Genomic DNA, 24,396 nt, shown 5'->3' with positions numbered 1-24,396 from the left:
TTTTTAATGTCCCACTTTTACCACAATTATTTACAACTCGGTTAAGAGTTACTCTCTGGTTATTGCACGCATGATACCTGCAATATATATGAACATACAAAGAACGCATACACATGCATGCAAGGTGCAGTAAGTGTAAGTGAGTAAGCTGCCCTGGACAACCAAGCTGAGCGAGGTTGGTATCTTGCTTAAAGGCGCCTCGGCAGTACTCTTGAAAACAATTTCTAAATTTTGTGTAGGTATAGAATAGTTATTTCCAAATTGCAGCACGTTAGCATACAAAAACATGCGCAAGCAGTATGATTCTCCTCATTGTAGCACTGTCAGCAAGTACATGCTGGTTTAGTTCATCCACTAGGGGGCAATGTCGCTCCTCCATTAACACCCTCAGACCTTGTCGGACTGTCGGATGTCCCAGACTGCAGTTTCCACCAGTATGCGGCGTGATCTTCTTTCACTGGGCCCCTGCTGAATGTAATATTCACAGGAGTCCCTCCCTTAATGTGGTGACAGAGACATGGGAGGATAAAGGCAGTTGGGCAGCTGAGGGGCTGACATAGACGGATGATGATGCTGATGCTGATGATTGCTTAGAGAGGCAACCTGGCACGTTTGCTGCCCACCGCCGAGCGGCTCCTGCTCCTCTCTGATTCTCCAGATTAAAGGGCGAGTGCAGATCTGAGATAAATCCCCAGTTTCCCTTGGCTGCCTCATTCATTAAGGTCTGAAAAAGGAATGGGAGATCAAAGACGGGGTTATTCACGGCGAGAGGTAATGCCTGGGAAAGAGTCTGCTCCGTGTAAACCCTGCACCACAACGTCACAACCAGGACAACACATTCTCGTTTCTCATGGTTTTCACTAAGATTTGGGCAATAACGTCAGCATTGTTTGATCATAACAATTCCACCAAAATCTGTGATGGACTAGTCTCCTATCATATAAAAAATGCAGAAGGGTGACAAAATTAAATCACTATGCATACGAAAATAACATCCCCACACCATGTGGATATTAAATCGGCAAATCCTGGTACTAAGTCAAAGGCCCAGGGTTAGGATTATATGCACGCATGAGGAAAATAAATTTGTTACAAATAAAGGAAAAAAAGTGGAATTGAGAGTCCTTTTTCTGACAATAAATGCATGTATTTATAAAGAAATTAAGACAAAAATGAAATATTATTCGATTAAATTCAAATATGTCTATAGTGTCTGTTACATTTTACAATCTTATTGACAGAAAACAACCCCACCTAACAGGAACAAAGATATTACGCAATTAATAAGATGAAACGGAAACGGGCAGCTAAGATTAGTGGCAGCAAAAGACGATCTCAGAGGGTTTGAATCTGTCTGAATAAAGAGGAGAAGTCATCCTTCAGCCTCCGGTAGCATCGACTGTTGAATATCAACACCTTTGGAATCACGGTGAAAAAAATGAGCTGGGACATGGAACTGAAGCTGGCGTGTCCATTTGGACACAAGGATGAAGGAGTTACCTGGAGCCATATGCTTGTTTATTTACATGAATGATGCATTTGGGCCACCAGAAGAAGAAGGTTTATTGCCATTGTACATGTAATACACAGTATTACACAAACTAGGAATTTGTCGTGGTGTGCCGCTGCGACATTCAACATAACATTAGACATCAACACCACACTAGAATAAGATAAATAAAATAAAATAAGACTTATATACAGTATTTACATAAATAGTGAGTGGTGAGAAATAGTGCAGGTCCATGAGGAGTAGTGTATTGTTTATGAGTCCGGCTGGCTGCTGTACATGGTGCTTAAGTGATAAGTCACTTGGTGTTCAGCAGCCTGATGGCAGAGGGGAAGAAGCTGTTAGTGTAGCGGGAGGTTCTGGTCCGAATGGACCGTAGTCTCCTGCCTGAGGGGAGGGGGGAAAACAGTCCATGACCAGGGTGGGAAGGGTCGGCCGTGATCCGACCTGCACACCTCCGGGTCCTGGAGATATACAGGTCCTGGATGGATGGGAGCCTGCAGCCGATCACCTTCTCGGCAGCGCGCACGACACGCTGCAGCCTCAGTCTGTCCCTGACGGTGGCACCAGCAAACCACACGGTGATGGAGGAGGTGAGGATGGACTCGATGATGGCCGTATAAAACTGCGCCAACATCCTGGGAGGCAGATTGAGCTTCCTCAGCTTCCGTAGGAAGAACATCCTTTGCTGGGCCTTCTTGATGAGGGAGCTGATGGTTGGCTCCCACTTAAGGTCCCGGGTGATGGTGGTGCCCAGGAAGCGGAAGGAGTCCGTGATGGTGACGGGGGAGTCCATAAGGGCAAGGGGGGGCAAAGGGGCTGTAACTTTCCTGAAGTCCACAATCATCTCCACTGTCTTCTGAGCGTTCAGCTGCAGGTTGTTGTGTCCGCACCAGGACACCAGTCGAGCCACCTCCCTCCTGTAGGCAGTCTCATCGCCATTGGAGATGAGACCGATGAGGGTGGTGTCATCCGCAAACTTGATCAGTTTGACAGACTGGTGGCTTGAGGTGCAGCAGTTTGTGTACAGGGAGAAGAGGAGGGGGGAAAGTACACAGCCCTGGGGTGATCCGGTGCTGATGGTGACGGAGTCGGAGACAGTCTTCCCCAGCCGCACATACTGCCTCCGATCCGTCAGGAAGTGAGTGATCCACCTGCAGAGGGAGTCAGGCACACTAAGCTGGGACAGCTTGTCCTGTAGCAGAGCGGGGCGGATGGTGTTGAACGCAGAGCTGAAGTCCACGAACAGGATCCTCGCGTAGGTTCCCGGGGAGTCCAGATGCTGCAGGGTGGAGTGAAGGGCCAGGTTGACCGCGTCGTCCACAGATCTGTTGGCTCTGTAGGCGAACTGCAGTGGATCCAGGAGGGGGGTGGTGATGGACTTGAGGTGTGGCAGGATCAGGCGCTCTAAGGACTTCATGACTACAGAGGTGAGCGCCACAGGTCTGTAGTCGTTAAGCCCAGTGATCCGTGGCTTCTTGGGGACAGGGACGATGGTTGAGGTTTTGAGGCAGGCTGGCACCTGGCACGACTCCAGGGAGGAGTTGAAGATGTCTTTACCGTGTTTAGGGTTGCTTATTCAAACTGTTGTGCTTAAATAAAGCCGTCATCTCGTGGTTCCATGAACTCTTGAGGTAGAAATATTGGTTTATATTCAAAGGCAGATGCTAAAAAAGGAAAACAAACTGACAGATGAATGAAGCGTTCAGTGACTAATGAGACAGCAATTATGGCTGCAGTATAACAATGATGGGTGATTATTGTTATTATTCAGTGCCAAAGGTCTGTGACTGAAAAGTATGATACCAAATCATGTCGTCTCTATAGCGTATATCTTTACGAAATGTAAACTGGTCACTGACAAACAGTATGTCCGTCTGCAGCCATGTTGTGATCAAGAGATAACAAATGTAGAAATTTGTAGAAATGAAAAACTGTCAGTCTTCGGTTTATACAACCGACACCAGATTGACCCCTGCCAGGAATCTGTGCGGAGTGAAAACCTCTGTTTGCTCTGACGCTGCTGGAGTGACACCCACAAGTGCTTCCAAGAAATTCCTGCTTTGACACATGAATGCAAATCTCCAGACGGATGATACGGAATGTCCCACTTGGCCAAACAACCAGCAGCTTGGTTGGCTCTATGTCGGTGAGACACCTGCGATATCCTTCTACGTGCGTTAAGCGCTTGATGGATCTTTGTAATTCAGGGATTATTTGGAGATAGAATTACATGTGTGAGTTGCAGAAAATAGCAGGAGAATTTTTTTGTATCCATGTGTGATCCATATGCCAACGGACTGTGTTGGGGAGACATTTTAGATTCAAGATTCAAGATTCAAGATGTACTTTATTCATCCCCATAGGGAAATTGAGTTGTAGTAGCTGCCTAACGTGGATTAATATAACTGTAGACTAGGTTTTGTATTTACAAAGTATAGAGAGGTATAACCATTGACAATCCCAAGCTCCATGTGTTGTTTGGTTAATGTGTGGTAGACAACTCAAACTAGTCCCACTAATTATTGTGCAGCAATTTAGATTGTAATGACCCTCAATCCCCATGATTGGGAAGTGTAATGGCAGTCAGCTGTGGCTGGACAGAGAGGCTAGGAGAGGTTTTCTCCTTCACTGATTTCCTCTTTACCCACAGTGTTGGGTCACCTCTTAACTTTATGAGATATGTAGCAAAAGTGTGTATTCTTTACATCATGTAGCGTATTATTAACCTAAATAGGCAGAACGTTCCAGGTTAATGTCTACTGTGGAACCAAATTCTCCTTAAAGTCAGGTACCATTTATTCTAATGCTGTTTTTCCCAGCAAAATGTTAGCATTGCTAAGAAGAAAAAGCTAGACATATATTTGAGTCCTCAGAGTATTTGCACAGCCACAGAATGAATCAACTTACTCGGTTTTAATAATCGGGGTACTCCATATTCATTCAGCTTTCAGTAAAGGAAGTGTCTAAAATTGTCTCACCAAAGGGGTTCCACACCAGTAGAACAGTGTCTGACGATTCCTCGAAGGTGAAATATCACCTCACAGTGACAAAAAGTGACAAACGGGCCCACATCGAATGAGATTGTTTGAAGATTTGGTGTTGAACATTGCTACATAAAGTGGAGAATATCAGCCAGAGTCCAAGGGCTTTTTTGTGTGGCATTAGCTTTTTCCTCCTGTGTCTGTGTGGGGTTCCCTCCAGGTAGTTTGACTTCTACCCCCAGTCCAAAGGCATGAATTTGGGAGGGGTATGTGAATTGGCAACTCTAAAAATGAGCCTCAGTGTGAATATGAGTCTGAATTGTTTGGGGTAGCCCTCAATCAATCAATCAATCAATCAATCTTTATTTATATAGCGTCTTATACAATCAAAATTGTTTCAAGGCGCTTTCCAGAATCCCAGGGCCTGACCCCAGACAAGCAACAGTGGCAAGGAAAAACTCAGGAAGAAACCTTGAGCAGGACCAGGCTCATGTAGGGGGACCCTCCTGCTGATGGCCGGCTGGGTAAAGAGAGAGGAGAAGGGGGGAGGACAGGTAGAGGATAGGATAGGTAGGAGAGGAGAGGAGAGGGAGAGGAAAAGGAGAAGGAGGGGGAGAGCCCTGGAGTGACGTGTACCCCACCTCTGGCAGCTAAGATAGACTCCGCCATCAGCAGATTTCCAGGTGCATCCCCGAATCTCTACAGTCAGCAAAATGTTCTTTGGTAAGTGCACTTATGTAGCTGTAAATGTGCAGACAAATATGTGATATACTTCTAAATTTGGTACGTCTAAATTGCCATTAAAGGTTAATTACAATTCTCTTTCTTGTATTTTCAGACATTAACTGCATAAATTCTAGTCAGAAAATATGAAGCAAGGTTCATCAGCATGTTGACCAACATTTTTTCATATCAGCACATAGATTTTGACCAGTTCCCTGTATGGGTGTCATTCCAAAATTCCAGACTGGAGCACAGCAGCTGCGACTGGATGGAATCCTGAGGGCTCATATGTGTAACACATTTAGAAAATGTACTGAAATACACTGTGAATATTAACGTTCAAGATGCAAGAAGTTTAAGGCTCAAGTATGTAAGAAATAGCAAACATAGAAAACCCTACAATATTATATGATACAAAAAAGCACGAGACAGATTGGTTTACAGTAAGCCAAATGGCCTGGGTAGTTGTTGGAAGGTTGTAAACTGCTCATTAGCCATTGGAAAACCACAAAAAGGAGGTCAGGAAGAGCAAGGAAATACAAGAATACAGAGGACAAAGGTAGAAATCCAGGTAGAACTAGTCAACATGGTGAACACTACTCTGAGGGCCTAAACTCCTGCTTCTAAACAACATTTCAGCTCGTGGGAAGTGGACTCACAGTGTTGGATGAGTGGTTGAAACCACATACTAATTTGAAAAAAAAACCCACCCAAGATTACCATTAAAGATCAAATGGGTGGTTAGTTGAGTCGATTGCCCTGTTGCTGTCTTTCTTGAGAACATCAGGATTTAACACAAACCCTAGAGCAAGTCTTGAGCCTGCATGTGATAGCAGAACCCCGTGATGTTGTGATGCTGTGAATATTCACGCCTCTGTTCTGTGTTCTATTCCTCTCTCTCAGTACTTCCATCTTTCTCTCAGGCCTCCCAGTATCAATAATGGAATATTTGCTTCTGGGGATGGACTGCTACTCGCAGATGCCTGAAAGCTTCACAGTATGGATCCTTGATGACAAGGCGTATTAAGAAAGAGTGGTCAAATAGAACAAATGAAGCTGCTGTCATGGTTACATTGGTGTAGGTTTTAATTTTCAGTTAAAATCACTCCCGCTAGCAATAGTAGGTCTGTTGTCAAGGTTGTGCATTACAGTAAAAGAAAACATATTTCTGTTAAACTCTGGCCCTCTTATTATAGTACAGCCACCCATCTTCATCTATTTCCCTAAACTCTGCCTATTCTCTCCTCTACCTGTCCTCCCCCCTTCTTCTCCTACCCTCAGCAGGAGGATCCCAGAACAACACAGAATAAACGATCATGCCCACTTTTATTCACACCAAAGGTCAAATTAGAGTCACTAGTTCACTTATTCCCAAATGCATCTTTGGACTGTGCTAGACTGAAGTATGAGAAATAATTCATTTTGATATTACAAATCTTGGTCGGGCAATTTCTCTACTGTAAATGTAAACGTGCAGTCGTGGAGTGTAGACACTGATTAAACAAAACCCCCGACACACACACACACACACACACACACACACACACAGACACACACACACAGACACACACACACACACACGAATCGATGAAGCATTCCCATGATGATCGTGATGATTTCCAATACTTTCATGATGCCAGCTGGATCTCACCACGCGACACATCATTTCATGACGCCTGATCAAAATGTAGTCAACATCACAGTCATAGACAGAGAGCGGGGTTAGCGCAGTGCCGCTCATCCACATTATCCCATCTTAGATCTGGCATCTTTTCATGGAGCCGCCGTTTCAACTTCAAGCTCAGACATGGAAGCCCTTGATGTTCACAAGTTGTGTTGCCAGAAGACACAGCCAGAGCTCCATCACACCAGCTTTGATTTGTCAATCAGCGCCAGCGACATGTGAAGTTCTCCAGTCACTGACGATCATAAAAGGTTGTCTCTCTTTGTTCTGCTGCATCCAAGCGGGAGAGGATATGCTTCCATTCAAGTTAATCCCCTCCAGAGTGACGTCTGCTTCTTTGCTGAGTATTTTGTAGTGTCAAGGCCATCTGAAGGGAGAGGAGATAAGCACATGTGCATAAGAGCACTGTAAACACACGGAAAATGTAGCTTCGACTGATAAGAGCTAACAAGTCGGCACAAGATGTGAGCCATTCCAAGCTGCATTCAAGTGAATGTGGGGGACAAAGTGGAGCGCTGTAAGCAATTCACCTCAGCTGTCTTATTTCGCCACAGAGAATAAAAAAAAAGCAGTCATTTCAGCATTTGAAAGTGGAAAAAGCTGCTTTCACCAGAGAGAGAACATTTTACACAAGCACCCACAAAGCTGTGGAAATAGAAAAGAAAATAGAAACAGAATGTGAACATTTGCAGAACCCCAAAATGACTGAAGTGGAAAATACTAGTGTAGAAAGCTAAGAGCAATCATTATTAATATGAACAATATTTGGATTTATGGCAGTTTATAACAGCACAGATGTCAGGTAATCGAGAAAAATGTTACTCCATGCTTCCATTGTAGGATGACTCTACGACCAAAACAGAGCTACATGGATCATATGAAACATGATGGGGAGATGAGAAGAGAGGAGAGGAGAAAAGAGGAGAGGAGAGGAGAGGAGAGGAGAAGAGAAGAGAAGAGAGGAGAGGAGAGGAGAGGAGAGGAGAGGAGAGGAGAGGAGAGGAGAGGAGAGGAGAGAGGAGAGGAGAGGAGGGGAGGGGGGAGGGGAGGGGAAAGGAGAGAAGAGGGGAGGGGAGGGGGGGCGAAAGAGGAGAGGAGAGGAGAGGAGAGAAGAGAAGAGAAGAGAAGAGAAGAGAAGAGAAGAGAAGAGAAGAGAAGAGAAGAGAAGAGAGGAGAGAAGAGGAGGGGAGGGGGGAGGGGAGAGGAGAGGAGAGAAGAGGAGAGGGGAGGGGAGAGGGGGGGCGAAAGAGGAGAGGAGAGGAGAGGAGAGGAGAGAGGAGAGGAGAGGAGGGGAGGGGGGAGGGGAGGGGAGAGAAGAGAAGAGGAGAGGGGAGGGGGGGGCGAAAAGAGGAGAGGAGAGGAGAGAGGAGAGGAGAGGAGGGGAGGGGGGAGGGGAGAGGAGAGAAGGGGGGGGGCAAAAGAGGAGAGGAGAGGAGAGGAGAGGAGAGGAGAGGAGAGAAGAGAAGAGAAGAGAAGAGAGGAGAGGAGGGGAGAGGAGAGGAGAGGAGAGGAGGGGAGGGGGGAGGGGAGAGGAGAGGAGAGAAGAGGAGAGGGGAGGGGAGGGGAGAGGGGGGGCGAAAGAGGAGAGGAGAGGAGAGGAGAGGAGAGGAGAGGAGAGGAGGGGAGGGGGGCGAAAGAGGAGAGGAGAGGAGAGGAGAGAGGAGGGGAGAGGAGAGGAGAGGAGGGGGGGGGAGGGGAGGGGAGAAGAGAGGAGAGAAGAGGAGAGGGGAGGGGAGGGGAGGGGGGGGCAAAAGAGGAGAGGAGAGGAGAGGAGAGGAGAGGAGAGGAGAGGAGAGGAGAGGAGAGGAGATACAACCACATGAAACTGTCAGTGAATCATGTTTTGGTACCCAAAAATTCTAGGAGCTACCAATAAATTAGCGCTCTGAGAGGAAAACAGTCTGGTCCTTGTAGGTGAAAGGGAAGTATTTTACAGTCTATTCTGGATTTTATGGGCAGCCAGTTGTCCTTCCTGTTAAAAAGGTATGCAGATTAAAGATAGCTGATATGCATGATTTACAATTATGTTGGCCTAATCACACAAGTTCCTTCAAAATCTATTTTTTAAGGTTGGACCACAAGAAAGAGAGACAGTCGCAATTGGTGCACGTTTAAAAGGTGAGGACTGATGGGATACATGGGTTCTTTTTCTAATTGCACTGCTGATTTCTTCACAGGTTTGTGTGATTGCATTTTCGATTTAAATGGAAAGTAAATGCATTGAGCTTACCTGTAACTCTTGTTTCACTGCTGCGTTTATGCCTTTTCAGTTCAACATTTTACAGAACTGTGTCTTATATTGCAAACGGATTTTCTGGGTAAATAAAGCTTTCATTGTCAGAGGTGCCCACACTTTTTCAGCATGTGAGCTACTTTTCAAATGACCAAGTCAAGAAGATCTACCTACTATAAATTTGCAAAACATACATTTATTCATAAATATATAGAGAATTCTTTATATGATCCATATATGTTGGTGTACCTCGCATAACTACATGAATCCATATTGCTCAATACAAATCTGTGCATTTTTTCAGCATGCAAGCTACTTACAAAATGACCAGGTCAAAATGATCTACCCACCACAAAAATGCAAAACATCTAATTATTTTCAAATGTATTGAGGATTCTTTGTCTGTACAATGTATGTTGATGTAGCTTGCATAATCGAATGAGCCAATATTGCAAAACACACATAATAATTAACTAATTGGCTTAAAATCAGAGGTAATTCGCTGAATAGTTTAGCGCCGTTGTTTGCACATGAGCGGAGACCTAAAGGTCAACATTCAGTTGTCACCTAACTGGCTGCCCTGTATGTCAATCAAGTGACGGGATGAATGATAGGCTGATATTTTTTAATGTCACGCCGCAACGTAATGAGCACCCCTGGTTTAAATCAATAAGAGATTGTCTTTACATTATGCCGATATTGTGACAATTGGCTCTGGATTTGTCTTCTGATCTGACCAGGCACTCATTGACAATGTTTACCATGATATGATTAAATAAAAATCTAAAAACACATCAGTGTTAAACATCAATGCAATAGAACAAGTCAAGCATTTGATCTCAGATCATGAACATTTGTAGTGTTAATAAAAGAAAAATAAATACAATATTGTGGAGTGCTACACATCATTATGTGACACTTTTTTGGAAAAAAATCATTTTAAACACCTTCATTAAAAAAAAGCAACTGTCAATTTTAATCAATTTTTATTTAATACTTCATTTTCAATCCACTCAAGACTCACAGTTTTCTACAGGCATCCGCATGTACTGGAATTTGTCAAAATGTGACTCTTTTAGGCCAAGTCTACTAAACTAATTTCCTCACGGCTCCAGATGTTTCTTCTCTCTGGAAGAGATCTAGTGGAACTCCCAAGAGCAATAATGACCTACTTCCTCGATGAAAAGTGAAACGTTGTGCATTTTCTCGGATTTCTCTGCATGTTTAGGTCTTAAAGGCCAGCTGCAGAACATTGCATTGAACTCAGTAATGGAATTACAGGCATAGTTTAAAAAGTCACAAAGGTCCAAAGGGAGTTCTTAAACTTTTCCTTTTCTTTTATTCTGTTATTTGAAGAAAATGCCATTTATGGTGCAGTGTATCATTTGTTTGTTTGCTCAAATTATTGTTCTCATTCTGTTTTCTTAAAGCATACATTTCTGCCAAATTTGTCAAATCTTAATATAAGTTGGACCAATGTATGTATTTTACATTTGGTCATAAATTGTCAATAAAAATACTTTTCGTTACTGAAACTATTAAATTTACAAGATTAATAAAAAGTGCTTTGACTTTTACATCCGCAGCTCTTCACATAACAAAGAAGTCTTTTATTATGCATCAAAGCTTTCCAGATTATTTACATATGAGGGCAGAAAAAGAAAAATCACCATCCGTATTTATAGACACAAATAACAATGGTGGAGTAAAAATCGAATCGGACTGCTACCAAACAACCAAAGTATGCAACATTATTTTCCGTCATTTTGATAATAAAGTCAAAATAATGTTAGAAAAGCTTGACATAGACTGCCATTGTCGATTATGTTCAATGGAAAGTGACATGGATGCTTGAGGACGCTGCAGAATGAGCGTGATGATTGAAACGTTGAAACACCCCAAACACCCCACACACGCACACAAAAATAATGACATTTTTGTAAAGGAATGTATGTGGATCCCTAAGAACAGGGTTCCTAAAACTAAATATGATTGATTGCACAAAATACCTTTAACAAACTTGTCATGTGACACTCTTTACTTAAAGTACTTAAAAAACAATAACTTGGTGTTGATGATGAAAATCACTCTGCCTCGGTACTGTGCATATCTGGCCATTAATGTTTGCCTGAACAAGAAAGCTACCAAACACAGGGACTACTTAGATTTTCATATATAGTGCAAACTACAAAAGAACAGAAAATGTACACGGTAATTCTGCTGTATGAGTAATAACTAAACATTCTGAAGAGATCGTATGAAATCAATTACTATGATCATTTCTTTAGGGGGGGGGGAAAGGAAACATATGTTTTTTCTTGAAATGGTACAGTACATCTTTTGATAACAAGATATGTTTTTAACTAGAAAGCGGCTAAAGTGGAAGGGTACTTAGGGCACTAAACCCCTCCTAGTCCGAAAAACCAAACTTTTTCCTCTTTTCTTGGTATCTGCATCACCCTGGTGTATGTTCATGTCATTTTTCTGGTTATTTCAATTTTAGTAAACTATATCATTCCATACAAACTGGGTGAAACAAGAGTGAAAGAATTAGACTAATAACCATACAGGATCTGTGAAAACTCAATACCTATAATAGGTTACATAATATCCGTCTTTGTTCGTATCAATGCCCCAAAAAAGACTCAAAGCACCATTGCAGATTTTAATCATCATATTAAAAATGATCCTTTTTAACAGCAGGTTTTGATCATTAAAAACATTGGCTGTTTTTAACAAGGCAGTTCCTTGGGCATACAGTATGGAAATGGACTCAATGACTGATTAATTCCTCAGAAAACGTTGAGGATTGTACTTTTAGAGTCCATGCCAATAGTATTTCTGGCTGTGCATCGATATTTGCCAGCGTCCCCTTGCGTCGGACTCTGGATGATGAGGGAACCTTGCGGATGGAGGTACTTGTTTCCCAAAAGGCGCGGCTGTGCACCAACGACCAAGCGTGTTTTATCGGGTGTTTCCCATGCTATGTCCACACTTGGGATCCCAGTTGCTATGCAGTTTAGCTGGATCGCTACTCCACGTTTGGCATATGTTACAGAGGGGAGGCTGCTGGTGATTTTAGGTGGGTATGCAATCACAGTTACTGATGCAGAGAGTAAAGAACTGCCATACTCGTTCGCAACACGGCAAACGTATGATCCCTGATCATAGGTGGAGACTTGGTGAATGGCAAGTGTTCCATTGCTCAGTACATTGTACCGTCCAGCTCTCTGTGGACTGTTTAGTATGACCCCACTTGGCAATGTCCAAGTCAGCCTGAGGGGCTCTATATTTGGCAGACAATGCAGCAACAGTCTTTCCCCAATCATGGTGCTCACCGGAGAGTTGTATCTATTAGTGATTTCAGGCTTCCTACCAGGGGAAAGTGTAATTATGTGCTCCACAAGCCCCTGAAAATCACGCCCCAGACAGCGATACATACCAGCTTCAGAAACAGATGGGTTGGTTATGATCAAAGAGCCATCTGGGCGATGAAAAAACTTGGATGAATGTGCACCGCTGCTCAAAGGGGTACCATTAGGTAAGATCCAAGTGACACGAGGTAGTTGTACATCTTTAGAGGAGCAGTTTAAAGTCATGGTCTTCCCAATGGTGAGTGATAGACTCTCTGTTTTTGGACCACCAATCTGTGACCTCTCAGCAGCTTCATTTACATTAAGATTTACCACCAGCCGGACTTCCCCTCCTTCATTACGAGCAATACAAGAGAGCTTCCCTGAATCTGTTCTCTTGAGGGACCTGATTTCCAAGGTACCATTCTGGTGCACTGTCATTCTGTTGCTATTGTATGGTGCAGGAAGAATGACATTTCCAGGCAAGAGCCACATAACACGGGGGGTTGGAGTTCCTTTAGCCACACAGTCCAGGAACTTTTTCTCATCCTGGTCTGCAGTCACAGTGATGGTGTTGGAAGTTCCATTCATGCCATTTATGACAGGAGATGTTACCAGCACCTCTAGTCTGGTGACTTTGAAATCCTGCCCTGCATTATTTCGGGCTATGCAGCTGTAGTTGCCTCCATCAAAACGTTGGACCTTCTGGATTATTAGGGTCCCATCATTCATTACTTCATATTTTTCCAAAGCAGGTGTGACAACTCTGTTTGTTGGCGATATCCACGTAATGAGAGGTAAGGGTTCCCCTTTGGCATTACATGTCAGAACAACGGTATCTCCATAAAAAGCTTTTACCGAATTTTGCTTTTTATCCTGTATTTTTGGTGGGTGAGTTGCTACTTTCACCTTTATGGTTACTTTCATCTCATCTTTGCCTAGTTTGTTCTCAGCATAGCAGGTGTAGTCGCCTTCTTCTGGCATGCCGACATCATTGAAGTACAGGGTTCCGTTGTCAAACACCACATATCTGCGCATAAATAGAATCAAACAGATATCAAAATGGCATAGTAAATATAAATTGGATGGCTGATAGTATAAATATAAAATATTTGTTGATACAGTTACTCCTTTAATTCTACTAATATCAATAAATCAAACCACATAACAACACTTCCTGTTTAAAATAATTGTCATGACAACGTTATATAAGATAATTTGATAAGATTACAGCTCATACCTACGACTGCGCCCTCCACTGGATCGTTCTCTGGCTTTAATTGGATTGACCATGGTGCCATCCGGCAGAGCCCAGCTGATTTCAGGATTGGGGAGGCCGGATGCCACACAGTCCACCTTCAGGTCTCCGCCGTATATCACCTCCTGACTGGTGTGCAGTTGCTTCTGCTTGATCGTGGCTGGCCTTGTCATGACATTGACCCTCAAAAGGACGTAGTCGTCACCTATCTTGTTACGTGCCACACACAGGTAGTCGCCACTGTCCTTCTCTGTCACTGAATGGATAGCTATGGTTCCATTGGTTAGCACCATTATCCTAGAGTCAAAACTTAAAAGAGAATGAAAAGTTAATTGCAAAAAAGGGCCACATTTAGAATTTATTTGTGTTTTAAAAAGCACCTGAAACATTTATGTGTGTAAAGTATATGCTGAGATCTCCCTTGCACATTTTTCTTTGTTTTAGTCTCTAAATAGTGTTTTTCCTTTAGTACAAGCACCTCATATTTATTCTTAAGTATGACACTTGAGATATTTAATCATGGTTTTTACCTGTACTGAGCATCCACTAACTTCTTAGAAGGTGTTCTCCAAATGATGCGGGGCGTTGGCTCGCCTGTGGCCACACAGTCCAGCAGCAGGCTCTCTCCATAAATCACATCTGTCCTCTGAGGTGATGATGACACGATACGGGCCTTGGCAGAGGACATACTCCTTTTAAGACTCAACATCACCACTCTTCTACTGGACACCACTGCGCTGGTAGCCAGACACTCATATCTCCCAGTATTTCTCACGCCCAGTCCACGTATGTGTAGGGTCCCATTGGGGAAGACAACGAGTTTGTGTCCGGCGCTAAACTGGGAGGTACTTAGCTGTGTACCGTCAGGTATAATCCAGCGGATTGCGGGTTGAAGGGCCCCTGAGATGTTACAATGGATGTAGGCATCACTGCCCTCAGCCAGTGTGATGTTCTCATGTTGTGTTTGCTGGACAACAGCTAGGATCCCTGAGACATGAACCCGGACCAAGACTGCGTCAGATCCAGCTGTGCTGCTTCCAATACACTTATAAATTCCTCTGTCTGCGAAAGTAGCCTCACTGATGTAAAGGGTTCCATTACTCAAAACAGACACTCGCTGCTGAGTGGGGGCGCCATGAGGGACTGGAGCCACATGGATTCGGTTTGGGAGTACCCATGTAACTCTAGGCGTAGGGTGACCCTCCACTGCACAGTCCAAATGAACTTTCCAACCCAAATTCACTGTGACATCTCTTTGTCGAGGTTGCAGGATCAGCGGTGGTTGAGACAGGATCACAAGGTTGGTCACCATTGTGTCTGTGCCATGCTGATTGAGGACTATGCACCGGTACTCGCCTCCGTCCATGGGCTGTGTGTTGCGGATGTTTAATGAACCATTGGGATGGACCTCAAACCTTTGGACCCTGGTGTTCTGAGTAATAACTGCCCCTGCAAGAATAAACAAGAAAGCCTAAATTGTGTTTTCTTAACTTCTCAAAAACAATTCTTCTCTATAGTTTCTAAATGTTAGCACATTGAAATATACTTTTGTTTAAATCAATATCATTCTTACAATGAAGGGACAAAGTATTAGAAAAATCTGTAAAAAAAAAAGTCAAGTAAATACAAAATACAAATTGTTTTCACAGAAGATGTGGGAGTTCGTTAAAATCTATTAGCCAGGGCAAATCTACCTAGGGCAAGATGGTCAAGGGGTAAATATATTAATAAATATTTTATAGGGTTAATTGCAGTGTTTAAATTGGAATATTCTGTCATTATATAGACACCATTATATGGGCAAGGACATTTTAGTTAGATACACAGTAGAGTTAGTTAGACAATGTATTCATAACTGGACATTTTGACATTTCACTTTAGGCCTTTTATTACACTCAGCAGCTGACTTTGCCAATGTTTGATGGAAATGTGGGAGCATTTAAGCTGTGAAACCACAAATCACATATTTGTATAAAGTTGTCTGACTTTGTCTAATTAATTGTGCTAACAAAACATAGAAAGGTAGTACATTAAATTAAATTAATTAATCACGTTCATCATTTTCGGAGATGTTTGTTGATGAGATTTGTATGTATATGTACACACACACACACACACACACACACACACATACATACATACATACATACGATTACACTGACCTATATACTGTATGTGAAAAATGAGGTTAAGTCATACATACCACTCGCCACTTTTGTCCATGACAAAAAGGGCTTTGGCTCCCCATCAGCCTGACATGGAAGCTGAACATCTGTTTCAGCTTTCACGGTGAAAGTCTGGAAACTGCTCTTTGTTATCCTCGGCTTCCCTCTTGGAATAGAACCTTGTCCAGGTTGTCTCTGCTTTCCGGACACTTCCCGAGTGCTTGCTAGCTGTCCATCTGGGAATGGACCAGTTGTCATTGTGGTAGACTGCATTGTAATTAATTCTGCAGCTGCCGTAGTTGAATTAGGGAGCAGTCTGTGGTTGATTGTCTGAGACGTGAGATAAAATTCAGATGTTCTCTGAGGCTCTGAGGTGGTGCTGGTATGAATTTCTAGGTCTTGACTGTTCGGTTGTGTGATGGTCTTAAATGAGGGCCCCTCTGTGGCTCCTGGTGAGGGCGTTGTAGATAGTGGGACATATGGCGCCACTGTGGAAGGAAAAACATTGCTTGGATCTATAGTAACATTTGGATGTCTTATTTTAATTCCTACATTTGTGGCTTCTTTATGACCTTCCCAATTGCTATTTGTGGCATTAAAAGGGCTTGAACTGTGATTTGATAATTCTACAGTTGGTTCCAGTGTGGTTGCCTGTGTTATGTCCACATAAGCATCAAATTGCATACCTGGCCTGGTAATTAAACCTCTGGAGGTGTATTCAGTGGTTGTTTTGTGTTCCAGCTCACTTAAGAAACCACTTAAATGCAACTGCTGTGGCAGTGAAAAAGGCAGATGAGTATCATTAAAAATGTTCTCTTCCGTGGTTATGTGTGGAAGGTCTGATTGATTTTGTACATCAGTTGCAACAGGATGCAGCTCAAGCTCCTCTGTAACAGTTTTGCTCTCAATCCCTCCCAAAGGTTTAACTGTTGAGGATGTACTGCCAGCGAAACTCTGCATAGGATTGGAGGTGGGGATTTCAAAGTGATCTCTGGGAAGCTCAGAGTTTTCCAAGACTGTTTGAGAACTCATCCTTCCAACTGTTGGAGAGACTGCTGGTAATGATGGTGGAGCTGATGTGCCTTTAACTGGTGGTTTGGCAAGAGACAAAATGCTGCCGTTTGTTTCATATAGAGGACGAGAGGGTTCGGTGGTGCTCTGTTCATGGTATAGAGTGCCCAATGAAGCTGGTTGGCTACTTCTGAATGAAACAGTGGCTTTGACACTGGACGATTTAAGAGTGGATTGTTCTATTTTTAGCTGGGAGGAGGCAGTAGTCCTAACCGTTGCTTGGGGAACATTAACAGGAATGGTTGCAATAAACTGGGTGTGTTTGTTCGGTTTTTGTTTCCGTCTGTTTGGCCTCTGTTTGCGATTCTTTCTCCTCGAGTTCGAATTTCCTTTGGACTCTCTCCTAGCACTGGTGGATACAGTTGTAGTTGATGGATACACTGTGGTGAGCAATACTTTAGAATTCAAGTCATCAAATGTGATTTCCGGTACTTGAGCCTGTGGGTCCAATGTTGCTGTAGTTGCACCAACATATTTTCCGCTTTCCTCAGATTTTATTTGTGAATGATGTGGGCTGACGGAAGGGAACGTTTCATTTCCTTTTGAAGAGCGTTCTACATAATTACTATCGCTTTTCTCACTCCCGTCTCTTGTAGTCCACCAATCCGCTGCTTCTGTTTCATCAGCATCTGTATTTCTGCTGCTTGGAGTGTTTGTGTTAGCCTGCCAGAAAGTGACAGCATCTGGGGGAACAGATGTGGTCTGTGGGAGGAAAAAGTCTGCATTTGAAGTTGTATGTTGATCCAACGTCCTATCAGGGCTCATGTATTTTACATGATATGATGTCTGTGTTGTGTGTGGCTGAGTGTTTGATGTCTCACCATGTTTATCTAATGCTGTATAGGCATTGGATGTCAAAAATGAAACAACAGGCATGTCCGGCGTTGTAAAGTAACTGCTTACACCTTTAAATGATTCATGATCAGTTTTTTGTAATTCTGTTGTTGTTGTTAACATCCTTGCTGTTGAATGCTGAACTGGAGTTGGTGTCACAGTATTCTGAGCCTTTCTGTCCCGAATCTTGGCCAAAATGTGAGCCCATTTTTCTGGGTCTATTTTAGCCTTTGACACATTTATTTTTCTTCTGTTCCCTAAATGGTTTTTCTTTTCTTCTGCGTGTGATCCTGCTGTTTTCCGAAGCTTGGTTGGCTTGTGCCACGTGTTCCTTGATGGATTTGTACCCTTTTTGTTTGTGGCTTTAACTGGGATTCGTCTCCTCGATGGATCAAAGCGACTCACAGGGGCCGACTCCACATCTCCTGATGCCTCCTCATTATCATTTGTGGGGACTTTAATCTGCGTGTTGATCCCTGAGGCTGATTGGGGTCTCACTGGGAACCTCTTCAAATGCATAATCGGCCCATTTTGCTGTATTAGAGTGGTTTTAGTAACGAGGGTATCCACACCATGTTGATTAATGGCAATGCATTTATAATGACCACTGTCTGATAATTGAGTTTGTGGGATATGCAGAGTTCCATTTAATAAGACCTGAGCTCTGGAGGAGTTTGCATGTACACTTACTATTTTGCTACTCGGTAAAATCCAGTAAACCTCAGCGTCAGGCGAACCAGATGTTATACAAGGCAGGGAAATGGACTTCCCTGTAAATCCCTGAATAAGTGAGACATCTTCTCCTGGAGAAGGGCTGGAGGATTCCTGTACTGTCAGGTGGAACGGCAGCACAGAAAGGTCACCATCAACCTTGGCTATGCAGTAGTAAATTCCTGTTTCTGAGTGACTGACCTCTTTTAGGACAAGCTGACCTTCATTAGACACAGACAGTCTGTTGTCAGGACTACTATATGGAGCTTCTACCTTGGAGCCATCTGGTAGCATCCACTGAATTACTGGCTGGCCAGAACTGTGGACATTGCAATTGAACTCACTCTGGCTTCCCAGGAGGGCACTCAACACCTTGTGAGTTGTGTTTTTTGACTCAATCATGACCCATGTCCTCCTCTGTCTCTGTGCCTGCTCTACCTCCACCGCCTCTGAGAAGTCTGTTCTCAGGATCAACTTTACAGTCTTTGCTGATGACTGAAGTCTGTTCAGCTGAAGCTCTACAGATGTTTGCATCAGCCAAGCTGGCTGGGCCATGATTTTAACTTTAACTCCTGTGTAGTACAGGGCATCTTTCTCAGAATCCTGTCTATACATGTAGGTTGGGTGAGGCTCCTTACTAAGCATGACCCCCCGTTGTAAGTGTGCTGGCACGTTGCTATAGTATGCAATTAACCTCCACAGTCTTTCATATTCCCCCCGATCAACGGGGCATTCAATGTCCACTGATAAAGTTATGTTAGAGGCTAGCTGGAGTGGGTTCACCTGCTCCCAGTTTATCTTTGTAGACTCCTTATGATCAGCAAGACCACACTCCAGATCCACCTCATTGCCATGCTCATCGGACAAGCTGAGGGAGATGTTTCCAAATGTTTCACTGAAGTCCTTTGTTGTCAGGACTTCACTCTCAACATCATCAGGTGTGGAAGTCCTCTGAGTGGAACTGATGATGGGGCTGCTGCACAGCATGCTTGAAACAGCCTGGAGCTCCTCCTTTTGGAGGGGACGAGGAGATGAGCACATAGGACATACCTGGCCACCAGGGAGTGCTTTGTCTTTCTTACACTTCAAGACACCTTAAAATGACAAAAACAAGAATTTGTTACTCTACTGGTATTGCTCATTTGGGTGAAAATCAAGGAAAATGTAAAAGATCCTCGAAACATGTCAGACACTGAATAACTTTAACACCCTAAAATGTGGTATTAGTCTTTTCATCATTCTCAATAAAATCCTTAAACAGAACTTGCCTGTGCTGCTGAAAGTCTTCTTGAATAAATCAAGAAAAACATTACAACTGCAACACAGTTTACAACTGTCCTGTGCCCCACAGCATTGGATATCATCAGTCAGCTGCAGCACTCCAGAGCAAACACTTTAAATAGTTGCAACCAACCACACAGATGGCCCAGAATCAATTTGGAACATGCTGGAGATGAAATAATGGTAGCATATGTGACCTATTGCAAAGCGTGTAATCAGGATGTTTTGAATGTGTGTGCCAGTTAGCTTCTCTTCCTTCTTTTCACTCTTTTAATATTTGCATAAAGCTCTTTTAACCCTTTCATCTACAGTGGTCAATATAGTGTATAGCTATACAAAAGCTGTTCTTTTGTGTGAGCCAGTTGTTTTGCAGGAAACATCTTGGCTAAAGTTCTCATAATTCATGCATGTAATTTAAAAAAAACCTGTAAAAAACCTTCCTTTTGAGATAAAATAGAAAAGTTTTTTTTTATATGATGTAACTGAGGTTTTTCTAGTCAATAGCCAATTGTTTTCTCTTTTTGAATATAAAAAAGAGTAATATAAGAAGAGAATTCCTCCTTGCAAAGCAAGATGATTAAACCATAAAACCTTTGAGCAGTTTGATTTAATATTACCCCAAGGTTTCATGGAAGTAAACCTCTGCTACAACCATTAGCTGCAATGAAAATTTGTAGAAAATCTATATAAAAGTATGAAATAACCTGGAAAGTTTTTATCCCAGTCATGGAGCCACCTCATGTTGCAGTCACATGTCCAGGGGTTCCCGTGGAGGTACAGAGTCTCCAGCTGAGGCATGGTGGCCACCAGGTCAGAGGGTAGTGACCTCAGCTCATTGTCTGACAGGTAGAGATGCCTCAAAGTGGACACTTGGAAGTGACCCATCAGAGTGAAGGTGGCAAAGGTGGCTGGGTGGAGCTGCTGGAGCTGGTTGCCTTCCAGCTGCAGTAGCCGCAGGGAGGTGAGGCCCTGGAAGGCATCTGGGTGGAGGAACTCCAGTTGGTTGTGGTCCAAATGCAACCTGGCTAAGGACCACAAGCCCTGTAGAGTGTGTCTGCTGATTTTTGTCAGCTTGTTGTAGCTCATCTTCAACATCTAAACCATTGGACAAAAAGAGCAAAAGTCAACATAGCTTCTTTCTTTCCTGCATATTGGGAGAAAATGTTACTTTTAAGTTAGATCCTTTTAAAAAAAAATACTCTCTCAGAAAAAAAATAAAATAGAAGATTAAGACAGGCTGGCTGACAGGCTTGAGACTTGGATTATTTACATGCAACACTGATCCTTGGTATGTACCTGTAGGGATTGAAGGTCCTTGAACACACCATCAGGTAGAGTGTGGATGTCATTTCCATGCATCAACAAAAGTTCCAGCTTCCTTAAATCAGCCAGTGATTTGGTTGACATTCTATGAATCCTGTTGAACCTGAAAATATACAAATGCAACCATTGTGCAGTATCATAAACACTGAATTCAAAATACAGAAATGCACAAAAATGGTCAAATGCTTGAAGTCTAAATACTGTATAAAAAGTGTATGCCTTGTGCCGAAATTGATTACTAACCCCAAGTTCATGCGCTTGACATGTTTTGGTACAGCTGGTGGAACGATGACGAGGGAGCGGAAGGTGCAGTGGACTTCGGTGGGCTGGGGGCAGGAGCAGGCCCGAGGACAAGGGGCCGAGACACCAGGAGACACCAGGATCAGCAGTACCAACACAGTCCGTAAGAGAAACATCTTCAGGCTTAGGAGTCACAGCTGCCTGATAACTCTATTATAATACAAACAAGTTGTTTAGAAAGAAAAAAACTTGTTTAGACACATAAGGATTTTAGAGGAGGACATTTTAAGAGAAATCTATCTTGAATTAAACTCTTAAAACTAAATTAAAGATTTTTACATTTTCTGCCATTTTCTATTTTCAAAATCTCATTGTCTGAGATTGTGTTCACTAGAATAAAAGATGCAGAGTTCAGTGAAACATAAGCAGCGACTTTGCAGATCTCCAGATCTTTTTATTTTAATTATTCTTTAAAAAAATCAACTAAATAAACAACACTCCAGATCCAATGCTTGATATTAAACCATCCTGTTGATATATTTCTTAAAAATCAGTTACATCAGTTATTGGATTTATTTAAAAATAAATTCAAGATGATATGACGTGTTGCTATTGTATATATTTTTATGAAGCACATTAAATGGCAACAAAGACTGTTAAAAAGATAATGATCAATGATTGGTGATTGGGCACAGATATAATAGGTCACTCTCCGCCTCCGTCGACGCACGAATGTGAAAGTCTGATAACTTAGCACGGCCAGCTACAAAAAGAGCTTCTAAAACATTTCCAATCTTCACCCAAAACCTTTTACTGAATGAAATATAGATACTCTTACCTCAGAATCGATGCAGTTTTACTCTGATAAACTCCTCATAATCCATTTAAACATCTGACGCAGCAAAAGACAGGATCCATACAGTATATTTTAAAAAAAAAAAGACAGCCAAGGAAGTTTGTTTTGCGAGATTCTGCCAAGAGTTGAACGATAATAGATATGTACTTTCTAAGAATAGAGAATAACTTTCTGCAACTCCGTGACGTTCATGCGCTCTGGAAATCTGGTGCGCTGCGAATGAAGGAGCGGCTCCGTGTGCGCGCAGCGGAGGAGCAACAGGAGGAGCCACAAGGAGACGCAGGACGACTTTGAGGACTAACTCTTGACTCAGAATATGATACTGCTCCACAGACAACAGCTCGCTGGTGTTGCTGGGATGTATTCGATGAGTCATATTGGAAATATGAGATTAACCTCAAACGGTTCCAACTACAACTTGGATGAGAGTTGCATCTGACAGGGGCGGAACAGCCGCTCTGGAACAATAAACATAAATGAAAAGCAGCGATGTGATTGAATATTATTGACGACACTTTGCAGGTGACTGCATTTGAACTGACCTTATTCTAGTCCTCCTGACCCTTTGCTTACACAATGAAAAGCAGTTGAAAATGATGTGGCAGGAAATGGGAGTTCAGTATTCAATATTGGGGTACAGGGATGTAAAGGATGTAGGCTTTTCAGTGAACTGGAACTGTCCGATTGCAGATGTGGGGGTTGCAGGTAAATGTTGGTCTGGCTTCATTAGCACTGAGTCACACTGGCAAGTCTAGACACACAGACAGTGGAAACAAAGAGAGGCACATGTACAAACACAGAACAATGGACCACACATAAAAGTAGCCCTAAAAAAATGCTGTAATGTATAATTTTATATCTGTCGCTCACCTGAGAACTGATCAAAAAGCAAAATTCCTGCTTCAAATATCATCACCCAACCCCCCCCCACCCCCCCCCCCCCCCCCCCCCCCCCCACCCCCCTCTGTTAGAGCTGCTGTTTGGTGACTCCGTGGTCATGTGAAGGTGTTAAACTTGCAGGAAAATGGAGGTCAGAGGTGACCCGTGTGAGGGTCGGTGACGGGTCTCACGTTCCAGCTACCAGACTGAGAGCCTCCATCTATCATGTTGTCACTGAGCAAACCGGCATCAAACATTCAGAGATGTGAGGTCACTGACATTCTGCATCCTGCAGCTGCACCTGAATAGCACCTCTATGAATCATGGCAGAGAGCAATAAATGTTTTATCGACCCCCAGTGTAATCTCTGCATACTGCAGCTGTGAAGGTTCCGCCAATGCACGTTGATCTTTTGGATTTTGGAAATCTTGCATTGAACAATTTGGTCCGTATTGGCTTTTATTAAGAGCTTTGTCTCAGACCTAACAGGAAACCATAAAGGTTTCTTTCAATGATTTATTTATTCCAGGGTTTTGTAGGATTAAATCAATAACAAACAATCACATGTAAACCAAGACTTTGTGGTAACAAAAATCCCCTGAAATAAGCAAATCTAAGTACCACAACCATTTTTGGGCCTGGGAATTTTTTAAGATGGACTGAAGTGTGCTTCTCTGATGAGTCAAAATTCTTTTTCTGTGAGTCTTCATTCTCACAAAAAAAAACAACTGAATAAGTGTCTGATGGAATGGTAACACATTAAAGTGCCCAAAGTGGTTTTTTTTAGCATCTAATTCTACAGCATATCTCCATGAAGGAGGTCAAACTCAAAACTTTCATGGTAGCAGGTGATTTGTCACCGGCAGAAAAATGGTGCATTATGAAATGGGTAAAAGAGGAAACTATGAGCTTCCAAAAACCTCGATGAATCTTACATGAGCCTGTCACATGGACTGGAACATTCATCTTTCTAGGGTACCAACTTTTACAAAAGGGGCCTGTTCACATATGGACAACTTGTCTGCGATGGCAAATGCAGCAAAGGCGAATGAAGAATCCCATTTGATTGTAAAAAATCTGTGAAAAATGCGATGTGAGATGGTCAGGCTGAAAAAATAAAGGTCCCTAAGCCCGGAAAAAAATATTTGTAGTTAGCTTCCTTTAAAAATGTTCCGAGTATTGAAGGAGTTTGGCAAAGCGTGAGACCGGGGCGATAGGTCTGAATGTGTGAAGCAAAGTGGACCCAGCGAGGTAGAACATTGCTGTGTGCGTACACAGAGAAATGCTTCTG

At 42.9% G+C, this 24,396-nt stretch overlaps 1 protein-coding gene across 2 annotated transcripts; it reads right to left on the bottom strand.

Moving 5' to 3' along the window:
- Positions 1 to 6,288: 6,288 nt before the first annotated feature.
- mxra5a (matrix-remodelling associated 5a) lies at positions 6,289 to 22,684 on the bottom strand. 2 transcript variants are annotated; one of them, XM_029840451.1, is made up of 9 exons: positions 22,209 to 22,684; positions 21,374 to 21,580; positions 21,104 to 21,233; positions 20,512 to 20,902; positions 15,949 to 19,620; positions 14,276 to 15,194; positions 13,728 to 14,054; positions 13,397 to 13,517; positions 6,289 to 7,268 (listed from the first exon to the last, which is right to left on the bottom strand). In XM_029840451.1, the coding sequence occupies exons 2-9, from the start codon at positions 21,544 to 21,546 to the stop codon at positions 7,209 to 7,211; spliced, it is 5,793 nt and encodes a 1,930-aa protein (XP_029696311.1). In that variant the 5' UTR covers positions 21,547 to 21,580; positions 22,209 to 22,684; the 3' UTR covers positions 6,289 to 7,208. The 2 variants fall into 2 exon arrangements, with proteins under 2 accessions (XP_029696311.1, XP_011604336.2); XM_011606034.2 differs by lacking the exon at positions 6,289 to 7,268 and having other exon boundaries at positions 10,724 to 13,517.
- Positions 22,685 to 24,396: the final 1,712 nt, after the last annotated feature.

Source organism: Takifugu rubripes, chromosome 8 (assembly GCF_901000725.2).
Source record: "Takifugu rubripes chromosome 8, fTakRub1.2, whole genome shotgun sequence".
Lineage (NCBI taxonomy): Eukaryota > Metazoa > Chordata > Actinopteri > Tetraodontiformes > Tetraodontidae > Takifugu > Takifugu rubripes.
Note: the sequence above shows the minus strand (reverse complement) of the source record. Positions and strands in the feature narration are given on the sequence as shown.

Excerpts from the sequence above, each read along its gene's own strand:
- mxra5a (XM_011606034.2), bottom strand. The coding sequence starts at position 21,546 with ATGTTTCTCTTACGGACTGTGTTGGTACTGCTGATCCTGGTGTCTCCT. Across the intron at positions 19,621-20,511 it reads CTGGGATAAAAACTTTCCAG|GTGTCTTGAAGTGTAAGAAA; the intron begins GTTATTTCATAC and ends TGTCATTTTAAG. Across the intron at positions 14,055-14,275 it reads TTAGTGGATGCTCAGTACAG|TTTTGACTCTAGGATAATGG; the intron begins GTAAAAACCATG and ends TTCTCTTTTAAG.